The 19374-nt window shown below is 42.8% G+C and overlaps 1 protein-coding gene across 1 annotated transcript; it reads left to right on the top strand.

The window, feature by feature from the left end:
• Positions 1-11611: 11611 nt before the first annotated feature.
• Positions 11612-18537, top strand: cxcl12a (chemokine (C-X-C motif) ligand 12a (stromal cell-derived factor 1)). Its single transcript, XM_034201794.1, has 4 exons — positions 11612-11758; positions 13334-13451; positions 14423-14506; positions 16297-18537. The coding sequence occupies exons 1-4, from the start codon at positions 11692-11694 to the stop codon at positions 16322-16324; spliced, it is 297 nt and encodes a 98-aa protein (XP_034057685.1). The 5' UTR covers positions 11612-11691; the 3' UTR covers positions 16325-18537.
• The last annotated feature ends 837 nt before the right edge of the window (positions 18538-19374 follow it).

The following is a 19374-nucleotide window of genomic DNA, read 5'->3' as shown; positions in this document are numbered from 1 at the left end:
TGCATGAAGACTGTACAGATAGTGCATGAGTGCCACTGGCTCGCTTGGCAGCTGCCAGGGTCAGCTTCATGTCACACTGTATTCAGATTGTACCACTCACGGGCCAGGCCCATAGAGCCAAGCGCTCTGGGTGTGGGTGAAAGATCGCCCCCCCCGCTTGGGACAGTATGTCCCTGCGTAGTGGGAGCTGCCATGGCTGCCCACACAGCAGCTGATATATCTCCGCTAGCCAGTACATAGCTGGCCAGTGCGGAGCTATCAGGATAAGTGTGTGGCATTGCTCTCTCACTCTGGCCAGAGTTGGGGGTATCAGAGCCAGGGGTGGGAACGCGTACAGAAGGCCCGGGGGCCAATCGTGCGCGAGTGCATCCACGCCTAACGGTGCATTTAGATCGCGCATCGAAAAGAACAGCTGACACTGAGCATTGTCTTTCGATGCGAACAGATCCACCGCGGCTCTGCCGTAACGCACCCACAGCTGGCTCACAATCCTTGGATGTAGAGTCCAGTCTGCATAAAGTGGTATACCTCTGGACAGTAGATCTGCCCCGAGGTTCATCACTCCCGGTACGTGCGTCGCTCTCAGAGAGAGGAGACGTCTACCGCTCCATAGGATCAGTTTGCGCGCCAGTGTGTGTAACTGGAGAGAACGCAAACCCCCTTGGCGGTTAATATACGATATTGTGGTCGTATTGTCTGTCCTCACGAGGACGTGATGTCCCCTGAGGAAAGGCAGAAAGCGTTTTAGGGTGAGAAACACCGCTAAAAGCTCCAGGTAATTTATGTGCTCCCGCTGGAGGTCTCTGCTCCAGAGACCCCTCACCGGGCGACCTTCATAAATACCTCCCCAACCTGTCAGACATGCGTCCGTGGTGACCACTTTCCGCGAAAGGACAGCACCCATAGGCACACCTCGTACTAGAAAAGTCGGGTGCAGCCAGTGGCGCAGTGCCATTACGCATTTCACAGTAACCATCACTCTCCGCGCGCCATGGCACGCAGGGTTTAGTTTTAGGGCGGCCACCCAGCGCTGAAACTCCCTCATGTGTAAGCGTCCCAGTCGTACGACCAGGATGGCTGACGCCATGAGCCCCAGCAATCGCAGGCATGATCTGAAGAGAACATGTTTGCGCAGCTGGAAAAGAGCGAGACAAGCTCTGAAAGCTTTCACTCTTTCCGCTGACAAGCGAGCTGAAAAGGGCACCGAGTTCAGGCGTAAACCCAGGAAGAGTATAGTCTGCGCGGGGCACAACATGCTCTTCTCTGTGTTTATTATGAAACCCAGATTGAGCAGGTGCTTTACGAGGACATTTGTCTGCGTAACAGCCTCCTGCTCCGACTGTGCGAGAAGCAGCCAGTCGTCCAGGTAGGTCGCCAGGCGAATACCCTGTTGTCTTAACGGGGTTATCGCGGCTTCCGTACATCGTACAAACACCCTTGGACTGAGAGACAGACCGAAGGGGAGTACTCTGTATTCATAACAGATCCCCTGAAATGCGAATCTCAGATATTTCCTGTGTGGGTAATATAATGGGATGTGAAAATACGCATCTTTCAGGTCGACTGATGTAAACCAGTCGTCTTGTCGCACGAGCCGCAGCAGAGATGTGTGAGTGAGCATTCTGAACTTATATCTTTTTAGATATTTGTACAGAGCCCTCAAATCAAGTATTGGCCGAATTCTGTTGCCTCCCCGTTTGGGAACGAGGAAGTACTTGGAATAGAAGCCGCCCTGACTCTGCTCGGCGGGTACAATAGATATAGCCCTCTTTTCTAGGAGTGAGAGAATCTCTCTCTCCAGAATATGGGCTGACTCTCCTCGGGCCTGCGAATGCAGAATGCCTGAGAAGCGAGGGGGGGGGTGACGGTGACTTGGAGTCTGTAGCTCCGTGTAACTGTCTTGAGAAACCCAAGCAGATGTCGTGAGCATCTCCCGCTGTATGCTCCTTAGAGCCAGCTGAGATGTCACGTCTCTTCCCCTCTGAGTCTCTATTTGTTGTGTTATGGGGCCCTCCAGTGTCTGAGCACTGTGGTGCCCCATTTCGACAATCCCCACCGACACAGCGCATGCGTGTGACGGTGGTGCCTTTACAGCTCCAGCCGGCACTGCGCATGCGCGTGACGGTGGTGCCTTCACAACCCCAGCCGGCATGCTTCACAGACCCGTCAATTGTCCGCCCTTTGAGAGAGGCCGTAGCTGCTCTCAGAAGGGGAACAGTTGACGGACTGTTTATTGTTTTTATTGTTTTTCTTTTCATTTTTTCGAGCTGCGCCCTTGGCTCGAAGCCTGGATGCGTCAGCGGAAAATGTTTTATGACAGAAAAATCAATAAGTGTGTGACATGTGTTTATGCGGACTTGAGGATGGTGTTGAGGCATCTCTCGAGGCGGCGGGAACACATTTTGAGCTGGGGAACCGTAGACTTCCAGCTCTGTCACAGAGGGGAGAAGGAGGGGCTGTCACGCCGCTCGCTTCTTCTTCCTCGACTGCTGGCCGAAATTCTGGGTTGGCTGCGCCTGGGCTGCAGCCGGAACCGGAGATTTTCTAGGCCAGCTCGCCCTCGTCCCCTGCCTGGGCTGGGGACGAGGGGCGGACTGCGACCTCTGCGTTTTCGGTATTTTGAACCAAGCAGGGTTCGGGACAGCTTGGATGAAGGGCTGCCGCTGCGGCTGGGCCCTTCGAGGGAGGCAGAGGTGGAGGGCCTCGTCCTCCTTCTTTTTCGACTCGCATCTCCTCTGCATGGAGGCAAGAGCGGAGCCGAAAATCCCCTCGGGAACGATGGGCATGTCAAGCACATCCTCCTTTTCCCGGTCTGGGAGGTTGGTGAGGTTGAGCCATCTAGCTCTTTCCTGCACCACCATGATCCCCATTGTTTTGCCCGTGGCCTGGACGGCGCAGCGTTGGACACGGAGACAAAAGTCTGTGACCGCGGCCAACTCGTCCAGAACGGCCGGTCCAGGATTACTCAACATATCCTCACAGAGCTCCGCTTGGTATGCGGTTAGCAGTGAGGAAACGTTCAGAGCCCTGGCGGACCACGCTGCGGCTTTGTAGGACCGTTCAGTCATGGTCGACTTGAAACGGTCCACCTTCGCTGGCAGCGTGGGGTTCCTGCTTGGTGACGGGCCCATCCTCGGTAGGAGGTGGGCTGCCACCAGCAGTTCCATCGGCGGTATGCGGAGCAGGCCGAGCCTCTGCGGCCGAGACCATGGTGAGCTCCCGCCTGGTGAGGCGTGGGGCTCCGTTCCCGCGTCTCTTGCCGCCACCGGGTCCCGGCCTGACACGGCGTGGGATCCCGGTTCCGCAGCTGCCGCTGTTAGTGAGCCCCAGACCGACACAGTGAGGGGCTCAGTCTCTGCGGCGGACGCCCCCGTGTCTTGATTGCCAAACGGCGAATCAGTGGACATGAGGGAGTCCTGTTCCAACAAGCTAGCTTGGTGTGCTAGCCGTCGGTGGAGGCTCTTTCGGGTGAAATGGGCACAATGCCCGCACGAGCCGGGGTTGTCGATAGCCTCCTGGGCGTGTTCCAGCCCGAGGCAGGACGAGCAGACCTGGTGTGAGTCTGTGCCTGCTATCTTCAACCCGCAGCCGCATGACCGAGCCTCCGAGTCCCTGACTCCTCTGGTGTGAGGGGGAGAGGCGTCCATCTTGTTCGCCTCGTGGCGTGGAGAGGACCCGCTCGTAACAGGTACGTCGTTGAGAGAAAAAGTGTTACCAACCCGTCCTTAATCCGGAGAAAAAAGGGATGGTGTGGGTCCTTTGTTCTCAAAGAATATTGACTGGTGTGTCAATATACTTCTAATCCTTTTCTCCTCCGTGAGAGAGAAAAAGAAAAGCGTCCTCGCTACCGTGGTGTCGGTAGTAAGGGGAAGCTAGCTAGCAACAGGTGCGTAGCTAGCTTGAGAAAAATCAAAACCTTACCTTACTTTCTGGGGAAAGAAACAGCGAGGTCGATTTTAATACTAACTGGCGTTAGTATTACCGTCTTCTTGCGAAGCAGAAGGAGTAGCCGGCGAGCGCCCGGCGACCGAAATGGTTATATTTGGGTTCAGTCTGTGGACCGTTAAGCTTGTCCGGCTACTATAGAGATGTGCTCTGAAGCGAGAAGAGGTGTTTGAATGACGCATGCGTCCTGGCGCAAGCTACTTATAGGGGGTGAATTCCCTGACGCTGACGTCAAGATCACCAGCCAATCAGGATTGGCGTAATGAGATTGATGCTTCTGTTTGCTCCGCGATGAGGCGCATCCCATAGTGAGACATCGAACGGAGTGTTATGAATGAGAACTCCCAATGTGGTACCGGGCAGCGATAATAAAGATATTTCAACTCTGTCCGTGCTGCTTTGTCGCATTGATAAAGATACCAACGCATTTTATAGCTGGTGAGGCCCTATTTCATCCCAGTGAAGATCACTTCATTCAAACAGATATATTTTACTCCAGTAAAGGGCGTGAATCCCAGAGAGGAAACAACGATAATATCAGAAGGTGTTGTTGAATTATGGTAACCTTAGTTTGAAGGGGGAACGTGCAGAAAATGAATTTAGAGCGGGGAAGGTCTAAATCTGTCTCTTTATAGTTTAATCTCCCAGAAAGAGTCAGGCCTCTCTCCCTCTCCCTCTCCCTCTCCCTCTCCCTCTCCCTCTCCCTCTCCCTCTCCCTCTCCCTCTGCTACACCTTCATGCTGTTGGGAGGTAATGAAGAACAGAGCGTGGTTGCATTCACTAATCAAAGCCAGCTCTGGAAACAGAACTCTAGCTGGCTGCTCATTTCTCTCCCTCACCTCTCGTTACTTTGTCTCTCTTCTACATCATCTGTACCCCTCCAACAACCCCCCCCCCCCCTTCTGTCCTCTACTTACTTGTCACTGACTCCACTTCCTGTTTTCTTGCTCTCCTGCCAGTCTTTTCCTTAGCGTACCTTACTCATTTGTCATCCACTCTTCTCCTCAGAGAACATTGATGACGTACGTGTGTTGCTGATAGGAGGCCTGGAGGATCACACGGCCCATTAACAATATAGGAACAGAGGAAAATAACTCCAGGCCAACCGACCGCCATGTCAACACACGTCGCACACACACATTAACAACTCCACAACTCCGCAATACAGTTCCCATACTAGAAATAAATGGGTTTTGCCACATGATATCCATTTTATATTTCCACTCACATCCACATTTGTTGTTGTTTCTTAGCATGTATGTGAGTGATTGTATGAATAGGCACGTAGGATTGTGTGTCAGTGCACATGCAAACGTATCTGTACATATAATCCCCTTCATGTTCATATATGCCTTCGTGAAAAATCACCCTCTATGTCCCGGCAGGGGAATCACTTCAAAGGCGCCTTGAATAGCATGTAACAATATCTCGTATTTGTCCATGTGAAAGAGGACAAGATACTCTGTCTTCACTCCTCTGCTGGTGCTGTTTCCTCACTCTGATTAATAGGCCTTTGATTGCAGCTACAGACCTGTGCCCAGCGCTGATGGTGGCCTACTATTACAACCTGCTGAGCTACAAAGAAGGCACATACAAGTGACAGTCACGTCAAGCCCGCTCTATCTTTCTGATTGACAGCTGTAGCTTTAACTCTTTCTTTAAATTCTCTTTAGGTGTTGTATGTAGTGACCTGGGCATGGAAAGCAGTAAAGAGACAGCAGCTGTGCGGTTACGGCTCAGCGGAGGACTGAGAATAGAAAGACCTGGGGGGTTAACACAAAAGAGGGGTGGCAAAGGGAAAGGGGAAAGATGAGGCTAAAGTTGGGGAAAGTGCTTTCTTTACAATTACACCATGATTCCAAGGTAATTGATCAGTGTAGGAAACACGATACGTGCAGTGCGCCAGAGACTGGACACTGTAATGATTGCTCAATGTTAAGGGTTTTGCTGTAATTCTTTTCGGGCTGGACAATCTGCAGGTTTGGTTGGATTTTCAACAGGCAGGATAATCGTGTTTTTCTTTTTTGTGCAAATATCATTTTTCTCCACCTCCTCATTAGTCCTTGATGAGTCTCTGGTATGAATTCCAAAATGTAAACACATCTCTCTGGGAGCCTGTGGATAAGGATAGCTGGAGATGGCCTCATACTGTCCCAGTAAAATAAGAACACTTTATTTCATAGTTTCATTACTGAACATTTACTGCTAGTCCCTACTGCCAGAAATAAGAGCTGATTTCTGGGCAATATGGAGAAAGAAAAATGGGGAAAGCGATAATTGGATAACTGATTCATTATGGGTTCAGTTTTAAATGCAGAACTAATAATAAGATGATGAAATTATATTCTCAGTGGTAAAACCACACATCTTTCAGTGAAATAACAAGAAACATTGAACTGAGCCCAAAACAAGTCAATTTTATAATAAATTGTATTCTCATTAAGCAGCAAGGGTTATTATTCACTTTGTCACACCTTAAATTAAGTATGTTGATATGTCTAATTGGCGTTCAGCTGTTTCACTTCCTCACCTGTTTCAGCATCTCTCACAGCATACCAGCTTAATGGCATGACAGGATCAATGTAGAGGATAACACTTGTGCTTTTTGACACCCAAGAATGAATGAATAATGAAATATTAACAGGCTCCATGTGCCCTTTAAAGCGTTTTATCACACAAATGGATCAGGTTTAAAGGATAGCCAAAAACATCAACTGTGTGACGATGCTTTGACTAATGTCAAGGCCAAAGAGGCTAAAGGAAATAAGGAAAAAGAAAAGGGGAATAAATGGAGAAAGGGATCATGTGTCACTGCCTTTGTCAAGGATTAAACATGTGGTTGGGACTAAAGCATGAGGCATATTGTTTGTGTTGTGGTTTTCAGTTCCAGTGACAAAATAAACTGCAAGGGATTTTGCTTGTGAGAAAAAGTGTGTTTGCATATGTGAATCTGTCCTATTTACTGCATGTTTATGTACAGTTGCAAAATAGAAACACACACGTGGAACACCATGTATATATACACAGATCCATGGCTCACTGCTCCAGCTTATGCAGATTTGAGAAACTACAATATAGGAACAGAACCAAACCAAACTCCTTTACAGATCAGACTAAAACCAACCAGGACTGTTTCTGCTAAATTGGCCCGGGTCTTTGGACCCGTTGAAAAACCCACTCCAGAGATTTTTCCAAAAATAATCAAAATGATATACGGCAATACCTCTCCTTCGATTTACAAAACCCGTAACTGCAAGAAAACAGTATATCATCAGTCTTCAAAAAGACGATTTAGCAGTGTTACCATGAACCTTAATGCGTCTCCGGGCTGATTCATGGCTCCTCCTGGCCAACATCACAGAAGCAGCTGAGAAGTTTCTGTTCCCGTGGCCGGACAGCAGCAGGTGTCAAACTCTATGGATCCACTACCAATCACCAGCTAGCTCCACACCAGCTGTAGTTCATGGCTCATCGTGGTATAAACTTACAGCTGAAAACATAAGAAAACAGAACATGGGGATTTACTTTGAATTGAGGTTTAATATAAAGTGATTTGACCAGAGAAAACATTTATTCACTGTTTCTCAAAGAAGTAGCTTCTCAGAATGTAAAAACTCTGGTGTTTGTTTTTAATATGACTCGAGGTCTAGTTTCTTCCCTTCAATGCACCTATTATGTGTTGTTGTGAAACTGGGCTTGATTATTGTCTTTTTTATAAAAGAAAATATATAAATCTTGAGTAAAATATCTAGGTGACGACAGAAGGATATTGTGTGGTTCGTAAACCCTTTTGAAGGACAAAAGAGAAGATAGTTCTTGAAACCTAGTATGTCTCATTTAAGATAAGGAAATAGATAATGTTAATTAGCAGCAAGGGAAATGCTGAGATAGTCTGTCTATAAGGGGAACAACACATATTGGTACTCTGACCAGATAAAAATGGGAAATTGTGCCATGTTATTTGACCTGGAAGTTTGGGTTGAAGAAATTAAATGAGCTAGAAAATGTATTTTTTCAAAACCTACAAGTGATTATAAAGCCATTGTCCAACACATTGTTTCTCCTTTGATTCAACATCTATGGTTAAAGACTTTGTTGACAGCCCATTGAGGTGGTCCATATGGCGGTGTGAAGGCGCAGGGCTCGTGACTCTCTGGAGGATGTAGAGGAAACCAGACAAAGGCCCAGCCAGCAGGCCCTCAGCCTCCCAGACCCTCAATGGAGCAGAGGCAGAGCCCCCACTGGGGCCAGTTGCCTGTACGTTCTCCAACCAAAGTGTGATCTATGGAAACGGACCACTCCAACATAATACGTTCAGCCATCCATACTCCTGCCTCCTGGGTCACGTGGTCTCTATGATGAATAGTAGCCGTGGAATGTTAAACAAGCGATTGGCATGTGACAGATTCATTTTATTTTAACTCATCACCGCCAGCAGGCAGATTCATTTACTGTTGTTGAACGGCATGATGTACTGTGAGCTTGTGAAAAACAGCTTGGTTAAAGTGTTTTTATAATAAGACAGCTTGAAGTGTGTGTGTTTAATACTCAGATGTTATGTTGGCTGTCAGGGTCTGTCTCAAAGTATAATATTACAATGCGTTATTTTTGTGAATTCAAGTGTAAGATCTACTAATATAAATGATCAATAAATTATATATTTTTTATTTTAAATAACCCTTTTGTTAGAATAAACTTTGATTTACTCACTATTTACAAGACTGAAAACAGGGAAATTGATAGTCAGAAGGACAGAAACAGAACAAAAGGATAATTGATAAAACATTTCTTAAATGCTCTTAAGGTTTTCAAAGTTCTAAAAACCCTTGAGGACACCTGCTATTCGTTCTGACCTTTAGAGAAGTACCTAATGTTTGATTTACACCATATTCTTTGAGATTACAGCCAGGAATGGCTCATGCAGAGAGCAGGAGATAGACCCCTGAAGAGAAGACCTCCAAGATGGATGGGCCACAGAACACCACATCACAAGTCTTGTCAGCTGAGACAAATATACTGAACGCTGAACAGGTGTGAGTAAATCATAGCAGGTAGCTTTATGTTCACCTTACATTATTAGAATCACAGTTCACCTTTTCACCCCAAAACTCCCTAAAAATGAGAATGTGCCTCAATGGTTTCTTTCACTTTATATTTAGAAGAATATTAACTTTTTATGCGAACAATTCCAGACAAGAAAGAACCAAATGTTCAATGTGGGAATATACTCCAAACTCGCAATAACGAAATTGAAACAAAGGACATGAGGATGTGCTGCCAAATCTGCTTAAGTAACTACAGTCCATTCTCCTCGGCAGTAGAAAGTACATCTTTCTGATTGCGACAGATATGTTGAAATACTTGGATGTTCTCTGACTTCTCTCCGAGGACATGTCAGAAATTGGACCCCATTTACAACTTTCATGTGTGTGTGTGGATGTGTTTGTTTGTGTGTATGTGTTCAAATTACTTCCATTTGTATTTGTGATTGCGCAAACCACACTGCACACGTTTGTTGTTTGTGCAGCTCACAAAGGTTTAGAAAGGAATACAGAAGCGAGTTTAACGTGTGTGTTGTAAGGACATGTCAGGCATCCTGTGTGAGAGCCCGCAGGTTCATAGGCTGTTGTAATCTGGGCACTTTGATCTGAGACCCTCTGAAGTCACCTTTCACTCCAAGCTGAGAAAATCTTACTCAAATAGTTTGACTTTCAATCTGCGCTCTTTTAATTTGGTTCGTTCTGTGTTTTCGTTCTTAGTTTCACATACTCAGGCACTAACACACACACACACACACACACACACACACACACACACACACACACACACACACACACACACACACACACACACACACACACACACACACACACACACACACACACACACACACACACACACACGCACACACACACACACACACACACACACACACACACACACACACAAACCCATTGTGGCTTGTGAATAAGTCAATATGTGTCCATTATTCAGCTGTCAGCTGATTCTGCTCCTTGCATCTCCTGTCCGGTCTCCATGGTATCATCTTATACAATTGTTTGAGATCCGAAACACAGAAAGTCCATACACCGTGTGGAAAACTGCTCAAACAAACACAAAATGATGAGAACACTTTGATAGAAGTACAGGCAAGAGCTTGTGAAAACCTTTATAATCCTCTTTAATGTAATTCAGTCCCTAAAACAGATATTATCCCTAAAACTAGTTGTTGTACTTAACTTATGATACAGGCTGGACGCATTAAAACACACATTTTAGTTATTCTACTTGAATCACCATGTCTCATGCATTTTCATGATAAAGTGTGCTGTCGGCAGGTGGTTTGCTTTCCCGCAGCAGTGTGATGAGAGAATGTGTCACAGATAAATGGAAAAAGAATAGAAAAATACAAAACAAACCACTTATGCACATTATTCGCCCTGTGTGATTTACAAAAAAACAAATGGGGCACAACAAATCATGAGCTTGTATAAATATGAGCTTTTGTTTTCTGTGCAAAATGTCCGAATATATTTATATTGTGGCACTGCATTTAGTTCAGATGTGTGTATTTAAATTGAACCTGCCTGTAATAGCATTTCATGAATTAAAGCAGCATTACCCAGTGTCGGAGAAAAAAGTTAATGCTCATTAATGTTCCCCAGGACTTCTGATGCATCCTGTTAAACACACTAATAATATCAAATACAACAGTGAGGATGTTGTGCATACACAATCAGATTTGAAATTTTAGCATGCTGTACAAAATCAATTGTTTAGGGATTCAATTAAACTGAGAAGTGTTTTATTCCTTTCCAAACACAAGCTGGGAGGTGTGTGTGTGTGTGTGCATGCGTGTGCGTGCGTGCGTGCGTGCGTGTGTGTGTGTGTGTGTGTGTGTGTGTGTGTGTGTGTGATGTGTATATATCTCTCTTCTCTATTTATTGGAACCATCAATGCAACAGAACACTCGACTGAGTCCCCTCCGCCTACATTTTTAGTGGTTAATTAATTTGGGGCTGTGAACCCCCTGAGATGACAAACCATGACTGAAAACAAACATATGCATATAAAATGTCTCTGGTTTCTTTTTAGTCTCAGCAGCATGTTGAGCTTAATATGTGTTTGCCTTGTGAACATATTTTGTATTTATCACCAATAAATGTGTGTGTGTGTGTGTGTGTGTGTGTGTGTGCATGCGTGCGTGCGTCCGTGCGTGTGTGTGTGTGTGTGTGTGTGTGTGTGTGTGTGTGTGTGTGTGTGTGTGTGTGTGTGTGTGTGTGTGTGTGTGTGTGTGGAGTGGAGTGGGGGGTAGTGGTGGTTAGATGCCTCTATTGAGTGATGTGCGTAATTTGGTTGTCAATTTTACCCGAGTTCGCACCAAAGAAACAGGAAACAACTTAACAAAATAAAAGCATACAGGTCAAACAGGTGACACCAGAGCCCCAAAACACTGACATTTACGAAATAAGTTTTCCAAGCCAAACCAAATCTTATTTTCTTTCGCTTGGTCGTAATTTGTTGCATTACATAACTTGATACATATTTGTTATGACAAAACCATACGGCGCAGGACAAAACTATTGCCCTCGTTTATTTTATTTTTCTGGACCGGAAGTTTCCCCTGTTTCTACATGCTGGCTTGACACATGGTGCGTAATTTAACACTCCAGCACGGTCCCGTCTGTCACAGCTCCTCTGGACTTTACTCTGAGCAGGATCAAATCTCAGTGGCATTATCGCAGAATGGATATGAAGCTGTTGGCACTCCTGGCTGCGCTCATGGTGGTGATATATGCGCCTCCATCACAAGGTATGAACATATTTTCTGGTTTGCTGTGTTGTTGAATCAGGTTTATTTAGACAAGGTAAGGCAAGTTTATTTATATAGCACTTTTCAACACAAGGCAATTCAAAGTGCTTTTCAAGAAATTAAAGACATTAAGAAAATGGCATTTAAAATCAGTCATTAAAAAGAAAAGCTAATAAAATAAACATTACAAATTTAGATTTGTTTTGTTTTGTTTTTTGCAGTTCTTGACTTAAAATTAAGTGATTTTATCCGCAAATCATGAGGGGTTGTTTAGCCACCCTTTGCTATATGAGAGAAATGTTTTAAAAATTCATCGGTTGAGAAGAATGTCCAAAATCTCCATTTCACACGTTTTACTATTTGTAAATGTATATATATAATACTATAAGTAACCCTGATAGAGTTTGCATTATATATTTTTTATTTATGCAAATCGTAATCGTCGTGAAGTGACATGGAAATGTTTAAATGTTAGTGATAAATTATCAGCAATGTAATTCAAATGCCAAAATGAAATGAAATATATAAAGTGCTAATATTGTCTGGATTATTGACAACCGTTTAACTTTATTATGCATGAGCTTGTTCGGAAGAGGGGGAAACATTTTTCCGTCGTGCGTAAAGCACCAACAGGCTGCTGCCCATGTGGCTCTCCACGTAAGAAATTCCCAGTCGGATCACCGATCACTGTGTGTATTTGTTCTGCTCTTTGTTTTCATTTAATTACGAGCAAATGAGGCAGCTAAAAGACAAAGCCGCAGCTAGTCTACATGGCGACATCAGTCACCTAAGTTAAAGGTGTTTCCTCCTTTATCATGGAAATAACGTGAGACTCTGTGTAAAAAAATAATTAGCATAGATTTTAATCTAACTTTTTACCATTTGTGTGATCTTAATTTCTCCTTAAAAATACTAACTCTTCCACCAACTGATTCTGAGTAACTTCATTTTTTTGCCATCACTGTTAGTTAAATAAACGTGGAAGTTGTGTCATATGGCTTTCAGGAAAAACAACATAGTCCTATTTGTTTTTCCACATTTTTATCAAAGTGAAAATCTTTTGATAAGCTTGAAACAGTTTGTAATGGAAAGCAGACTTACGCACATCCATCATGAAGTTTAGGGACCACACAACACTTCACATACAGCATGTGTGACTGAAAGAGCTCAGTGTTTGTGGAAGTCCTGTTAACAAATTTGTTCTACCTCTGCGTGGGCTATTCGAGCAATTAAGAAAATGCAGTTAAAATGTAATTTTGATCAATGCTTGCTATATCTTTCTGACCCTGTTGGAGATAAATGGGTGTACACATAATGGATGAATGCACAGTAGAGTTGCCGTTCTTTTGTGAAGACTTATTGTGGCTCTTTCATCTGAGGATGTTTTATTTAAAATACTATGTCAGAAATTATTTAGAGCTCATTTCATGTTTGTGAGAATCATATTCTAACAAAATGTATGAAGTAGTGTCCCAGTTTTCACACAATATCATAACAGTTGTCAAATGTTGTGTTGTATTGGTTTAAAATGATGCATTGCAGTAATGGTAAAACTGGTCCTCTTCTTTTTCTCAGCAAAGCCTATCAGCCTGGTGGAGAGATGCTACTGTCGTTCCACGGTCAACAGCCTCCCACGAGGCTACATCCGAGAGCTCAGGTTCATCCACACGCCCAACTGCCCCTTCCAAGTGATGTGAGTATTGTTTTAACGCTGGCATGTTTTGCACCCTAGTCTTAAAAAAGTCAGATAGGTTTCCTCCTTGCTGGACATTTCTCACCATCAATCTCAGAGATGTGACAGGCCAGAGAAAAGAGTTGTGCATGCATGTGTACACACACGCCCCTCTGCCACTCGCTTTCACATATATGCAGAGAAAGTATTTACCACAGGCTCAATGATGCATCCACAGGAAGTGCTCCATCTGAGGATTAATGAATGTGAAAGGGTGGTGGAAATTGGACGCAGTTTTGTTTTCAACAGGAAACCAATAACTGTGGGTTTGGTTTGGTTTGTTGGCTTGTCACGCTGCGGTTCTTTCTTGTGCTACGTTTACAATGTTTTGGTCTGATCCTATTCATTGTAACTTTTCATGTGTAGTGAATTCAAAGTGTGGAGAAACATTAGCGCAACATTTGTTACAATAGACTAGAAAACATGAGGAATAGTTAAGTGTGCAGGAAATATAATTGGAAGGTCTTAGAAATACACATATAGGAAGAGGGGAAAAAGATTTTTCATTACTTATAAACAGGACGTGTGCGCCAAAGGAGGCATGATCTCCCACATAGAGACATATGATCCAGTCTTGACCCATTCTGTAAATAACCATAGGGTTATGCTGGATTTAGAAAGCTTGCAGACACACGTTGAAGGATTGATTGCTCCTATCTTCATGTACATACATTTTAACGGCGCATTAATTAGGCAGTTCAATCAAGGGGGATAATTAACCATAAGGGATATGATCTTTAGCTGCAGCTATTCGGGTCAAAGTGTGATTGTTCACGGCTGTGAAAAAGGTCTCTGTGTGTGTCAAACTAACTAATTCAGTCTGTTTAATAGCAATGTGTCAAGAAACCTGAAGTCACTGAATTTGCACCCTTTCATCTTCAACCGAGGCATAATGACAGAATACTGAACTCTTTCCCTTATTTTCTGATCAGTGCTAAGCTGAAGTCAAACAAAGAAGTGTGTGTGAACCCAGAGATCCCGTGGCTGCAGCAGTACCTGAAGAACGCCATCAAAAGGTATGTCTCTCAGTAACACATATTGGTTTTGGATTGTGTGTCTGCTGAAACACAGGGTTCTGTCAGCTGTTGTCATTTTCTAACCTTTAACAGAAAAACTTGTCGGGAGAACCGTAAAATCACTTCCACTGTAAAGACATTTAAAGTAAGCAATGCAAAAGCACAAATGCGCATTTGGACATCAAGCCTGTTGTGAGAGTGACACCTCTTAATTGCCCAATTGATATTGTATCCTAAACTTTAGACATGCTGGTACATGACCCAACAGGAGGCTGATTCCACTCACACAGACAAACTGTTTGCTTGATGTGGGATACCCATACACCACACACATTTTAAAACCTAATTTAATCTGCGGTTATTAGAGTGCAGTTATGTGTTCACCCTTGATTATCACTGTTTATGCAAGACACTGGTTTAATGAAATATGGACCACAAACTTGACAAACAGTGTTTCAACTTGATATGGGTGTAACTTGCCTTTCTGTAAATGAATGCAACAACTTGCAACTAAAATCATGATAAAGTTTGCCTAAGATTGAGAGGGCCAAAAGTCATCAGACAAATATAAACTGTCTTCATCCTGCTCATAGAAAGAAGACACTTTTCTGGAATAGTTGGCACCTTAATGTTTATAGAAGGGATACAATTGCCATCCTGAACTCTGTGCAGTCATGTATTTCTGAGAATCGAGCATCCCTGTGGCGGGCAGATGAAAATAAGTCTGAACTGTATCAGTTAAAGAGTTTGGGGATGCAACACGTCCTGTTTTTGCAAAAGGAGAAAACGTAATGCACTCCTGATCAGAGAGGAAGTTAATGCTCCAAACCTTCGACTAACACTCTGTGCCGCAGTCAGACTGTCTGTCCCAATGATGGTTGTGGAGACTTTGACTTGTGTGAGGTGTGTTCCCTGCATAACAAAACAGACAATGTAGAGAGTAGACAGTGGTCATTCACAATGGATCAGACCTAATGTGTTTCCAATTACACATACATAGGAGGGAGGAACCTATTTACAATGTGCTTAGAGAAACACGATTGTAAGCCCTGCATTATGCTACCCTTTATTCAAGTAAATAAGACCATGATGAGCCTTTTTGGTGGTTGAAATGTGTCTCTGCAATTACAGAGTTGTATTCCAAGTTGTATACGGTTTGAGCAGTGGGATGTGTATATCACTGAGCAGCAACTGCTGTTAATTAGAGTTCTGCAAAATTGCATAATTTCGTATACAATTCATCAAAACATGTTTTATGCAGTTTCCAGGTCCAAATAGCTCTTTTTGGAAAGAAGAATCTCAACCCTTCAACAAGCAAATGACCAAAAGACCTTGGAGTCAGAAATGGCCAACTGAATTATGTGCTCAGAGCGACTGATTTACCAGCTACAACCGAAAGCAGGATAAAGTCAATAAGCTAAAAAAAAGTTCTTGATTGCAGTCAAAACATTTCGTCCTGTAAACTTGAAGCAGCTGTTATTGATCGAGTATTCCGGGACAGACTATTTTCTAAATGTTGGCATCAACTCTTTGTTTTCCTGGTGTCCCGTCATTACTGAACAAATACTCATTATTTTTCAATAAGGTGTTATGGAGTTAACTATTGACATTTTCATAGCCAAGTGTTTGTACAAATGAACATGATACAAATGTTGTTTGTCACTCAGGAGTTATATTTCGTAATTGTTTCTTGCAGGTGTTGACAGCATTCTAAGTCAGCAACCACTTTCAGTTACATTTGCATATCTTTTTCTTATAAAACTAATATCACATTAACCTTTTCATTTCAGAATGAAGAAATCCAGAAAGGGCCACTAAAAACTCCAGGATTGTTCCTCATGAGGCATCACTGAGGGTCAGAAACATCACAATATATAACATGTAATACGAGATCATCTGGTATGTTGAACAGCACTTATATCGGCTGCCATGCTGCAGCCTTTTGAATTGATAAAATCTGCAACCCTTCACCGTGAACACACCCGCCTTCACCATTACCACCCTCACCGTTTATAGAGATTATAGAAGTTATTAATTCAAAGTGAAAATATACCTGTGAGTGTGTGTTTTTCTAACTATAATGTATATACTTTTTTTTTTAATGGACATCAACAGTAAAAAGCTATTTTTGGAGATTGTTTCGTCCCTCTGGCCTTTCTGTCATTTGAGAAAAATGATGAATCCTGGTGTCATAATGTGAGATAGTTGTAGGTCAGATGGAGAATGTTGTCCATCAACAACACGAGTTAACATCCCACTTACAAGTAGCAGAGTCCTTTCATCCACTAAAGTAGCAGAAAACCATTATCATCCTCAACGTGGTATCTGCTATCCGACTTTTCTCTGGTTTGAAACTGAACAAAATAAAGAACAATGTAAGTTTCTCATCTGAACACAAGCAGAGTCACAGAGGTTGCCAAGTCGTATTTCATGTCCCAAGTTAATTGGCACTGTGGAATTTCAATGGGTGCCAGCTACCCCCAGACTGAATATAAGATGCATAAAAGATCCTATTAAAAAGTTTTTTGTGATGGAAATTAGGATGCCAGAAGAGCTTGAGCTGTGTTATCCAACATGCCTGGGTTTTTTCCTTCTTAGAAAGAAGCAGAACATCTGGATCCCAAACCGTTTAAATTGGATGACCAATAAGTCTACATTTACTGGAATCATCATGCTGTGCCACTTAACAAGAGACGCTAAGAACAAATGGTGATAGTCACCGACCACAGTAAGGGGTCTTACCATATTGGTGTCAAAAAGCCGGATCCTGATTAAAAAACTCTCACTGTTACCGCATCAGTAGTTAAAATACAATGTTACATTGAAAACCATAGCAGAGAAAGTAGTATTACTTACAATTAAAGATGACTGTCATTTAGTCATGTGAATAGCAATGCACTTTATATCTGATGTATTCATGTTTTAACAACATCATTTACTATGAATCACTAAGTTTGCTCATTAAATTCTGACTTTTGTCTTTTTTTATGTTATTCATGCTGTTTCCATTCTTTTCTACTCCTTTCTGATCATTGAATGTGCAGCTGCCTTTTACTGCTAAACATTGGGTGAAGTTTTCATATATTCATTAAAATCTTTTTGTCACATGTACAATTATTATTATACAAATGTTTTATTTTTGTACTCCTTTGCATTTATGTATTAAAACTAAACATTTAAATGAAGGAACTGTACTCTCACAATTGAGTCTTGAAGCCTACTTTTTATTGCAGTGCTTGTATGCATTTGGCCAGTAAAAAGCGAATCTTTAAAAACGGAATAGTTGCCAATTCAACGTATGCTGTCCTATAGATATAACAAGCCTTTTCGAGACTCCCATCAGTTGCCCACATACACACAGTCTGGTTAAGTGGCTCTTTTTATCTTTATATTCGGTGCAGAGCAAGCCTCACACAGCTGCTGTAATCTTACTGTACCAGAGGGTCAGAGGCTAAATCTAAAGACTTTGATGTGTGAACATGTGTTTAGTTTTACTCACAAGTGCATAGGAAAGGCAAGTACAATGATTCTGCCTGTTATTTAACTATTAACTCAACAAGCCACCATTAGGAAAACATTAGCACTAAAAGGGATGAACTTTCAACTTCCCTCTGAGGGCATTTGGGGAGGCGGAGCACAGTAGTTTATGTGATGAGAGGGGCCTGCTGATTGTAACATCGGGGGCAGATAAAGGGCTTGGAGTGGCAGTCAACAATTTGTCTATGATTAGCTTTGAAGTCCGGTTTAAGAGGGATAAAAGCAGAGTCAGCACTCTTGAGTGAGATAACACCATTGATTAAGCCACTTATTTAGCACTGGTGTGTGAATATGGAGTTGAAATTAATCAGATATAATCACTATGTAAACTGATATCACTGCAGGAATCTCCAGGTAGCAACAATTATTTCCCCTGAGTAATGTGAAGATTGGGCAGCTTTATCATGTAACATTTGATCAGACAGATTTTCATATATTTAAGTGTTACCTTTTTGTACTCTGAGTAAACCATTAAAACTTAAATACACATACAATTGCTTGTTCGTCATTTGCCTTTTGTCCTCAATATTTTATGTTTTACATTATCACTGATCTGTGTGGGTTGCACAAAATACAAACATATAATATGTCCTCTAATAAAAAGCAGTTGTTTTTCTAATAGTTCCTAATTTATTGGGTTCTTTGGATCACTGCCAGCACCCACCATTAAGACCATGCAGGTAGTGTTACTGGTTCCATGGAGTCTAAGGTGCAGTAAAAGTTACATTTTATATGCACATTACATTTACCTGTAAATGTGGGAATAAAATGCAAGAAAATAAAGCATTGAGTTGCTTGTAAAATAAGCTGACTCATGCAAAATGTTTCATCTCACAAAACCGCTAATTTAAATATTTTCAGAGGTTTTTATAACAAAGAGCCTGTGGAACATACATTATTTTAGCTACAGCACATCAAGTTTACTGAAGTGTAACAAAAACATGATAAAAGTAATTATTAGCAGATTTACACGAGTGATCTTCCTCAGTGTGGTGTTGGTACTTGAGGCTCACAGGGCATCAAGCCTAAATAAACACACCACGAGTTGCTACCCCCAACGTGTTTCACATATTTATCACCAAACCTGAGAGACAAAGGCAAAGGGCCAAACAGCTGGGGCTCCCTGAAAGAGTAACTTTTCATATCAACAACCTAGTGAATTCAAGCCTGCATTTTATTATACTGGGAAATATTTTGAAACACATAACCAGTAGGCTTCTCAGCACCTTGGTATGAGATGTACAGCCATCACTGCAGAGGAATGTACAAGACAAGGGAAGACATATGAAATTCATATTCAGCATTGCCTGCAAATAATCTGTTGGGGTTTG

This window comes from Gymnodraco acuticeps, unplaced genomic scaffold (assembly GCF_902827175.1).
Source record: "Gymnodraco acuticeps unplaced genomic scaffold, fGymAcu1.1, whole genome shotgun sequence".
NCBI classification, from domain to species: domain Eukaryota; kingdom Metazoa; phylum Chordata; class Actinopteri; order Perciformes; family Bathydraconidae; genus Gymnodraco; species Gymnodraco acuticeps.
The sequence above is the reverse complement of the archived record's forward strand: the minus strand, read 5'-3'. Positions and strand labels throughout refer to the sequence as shown.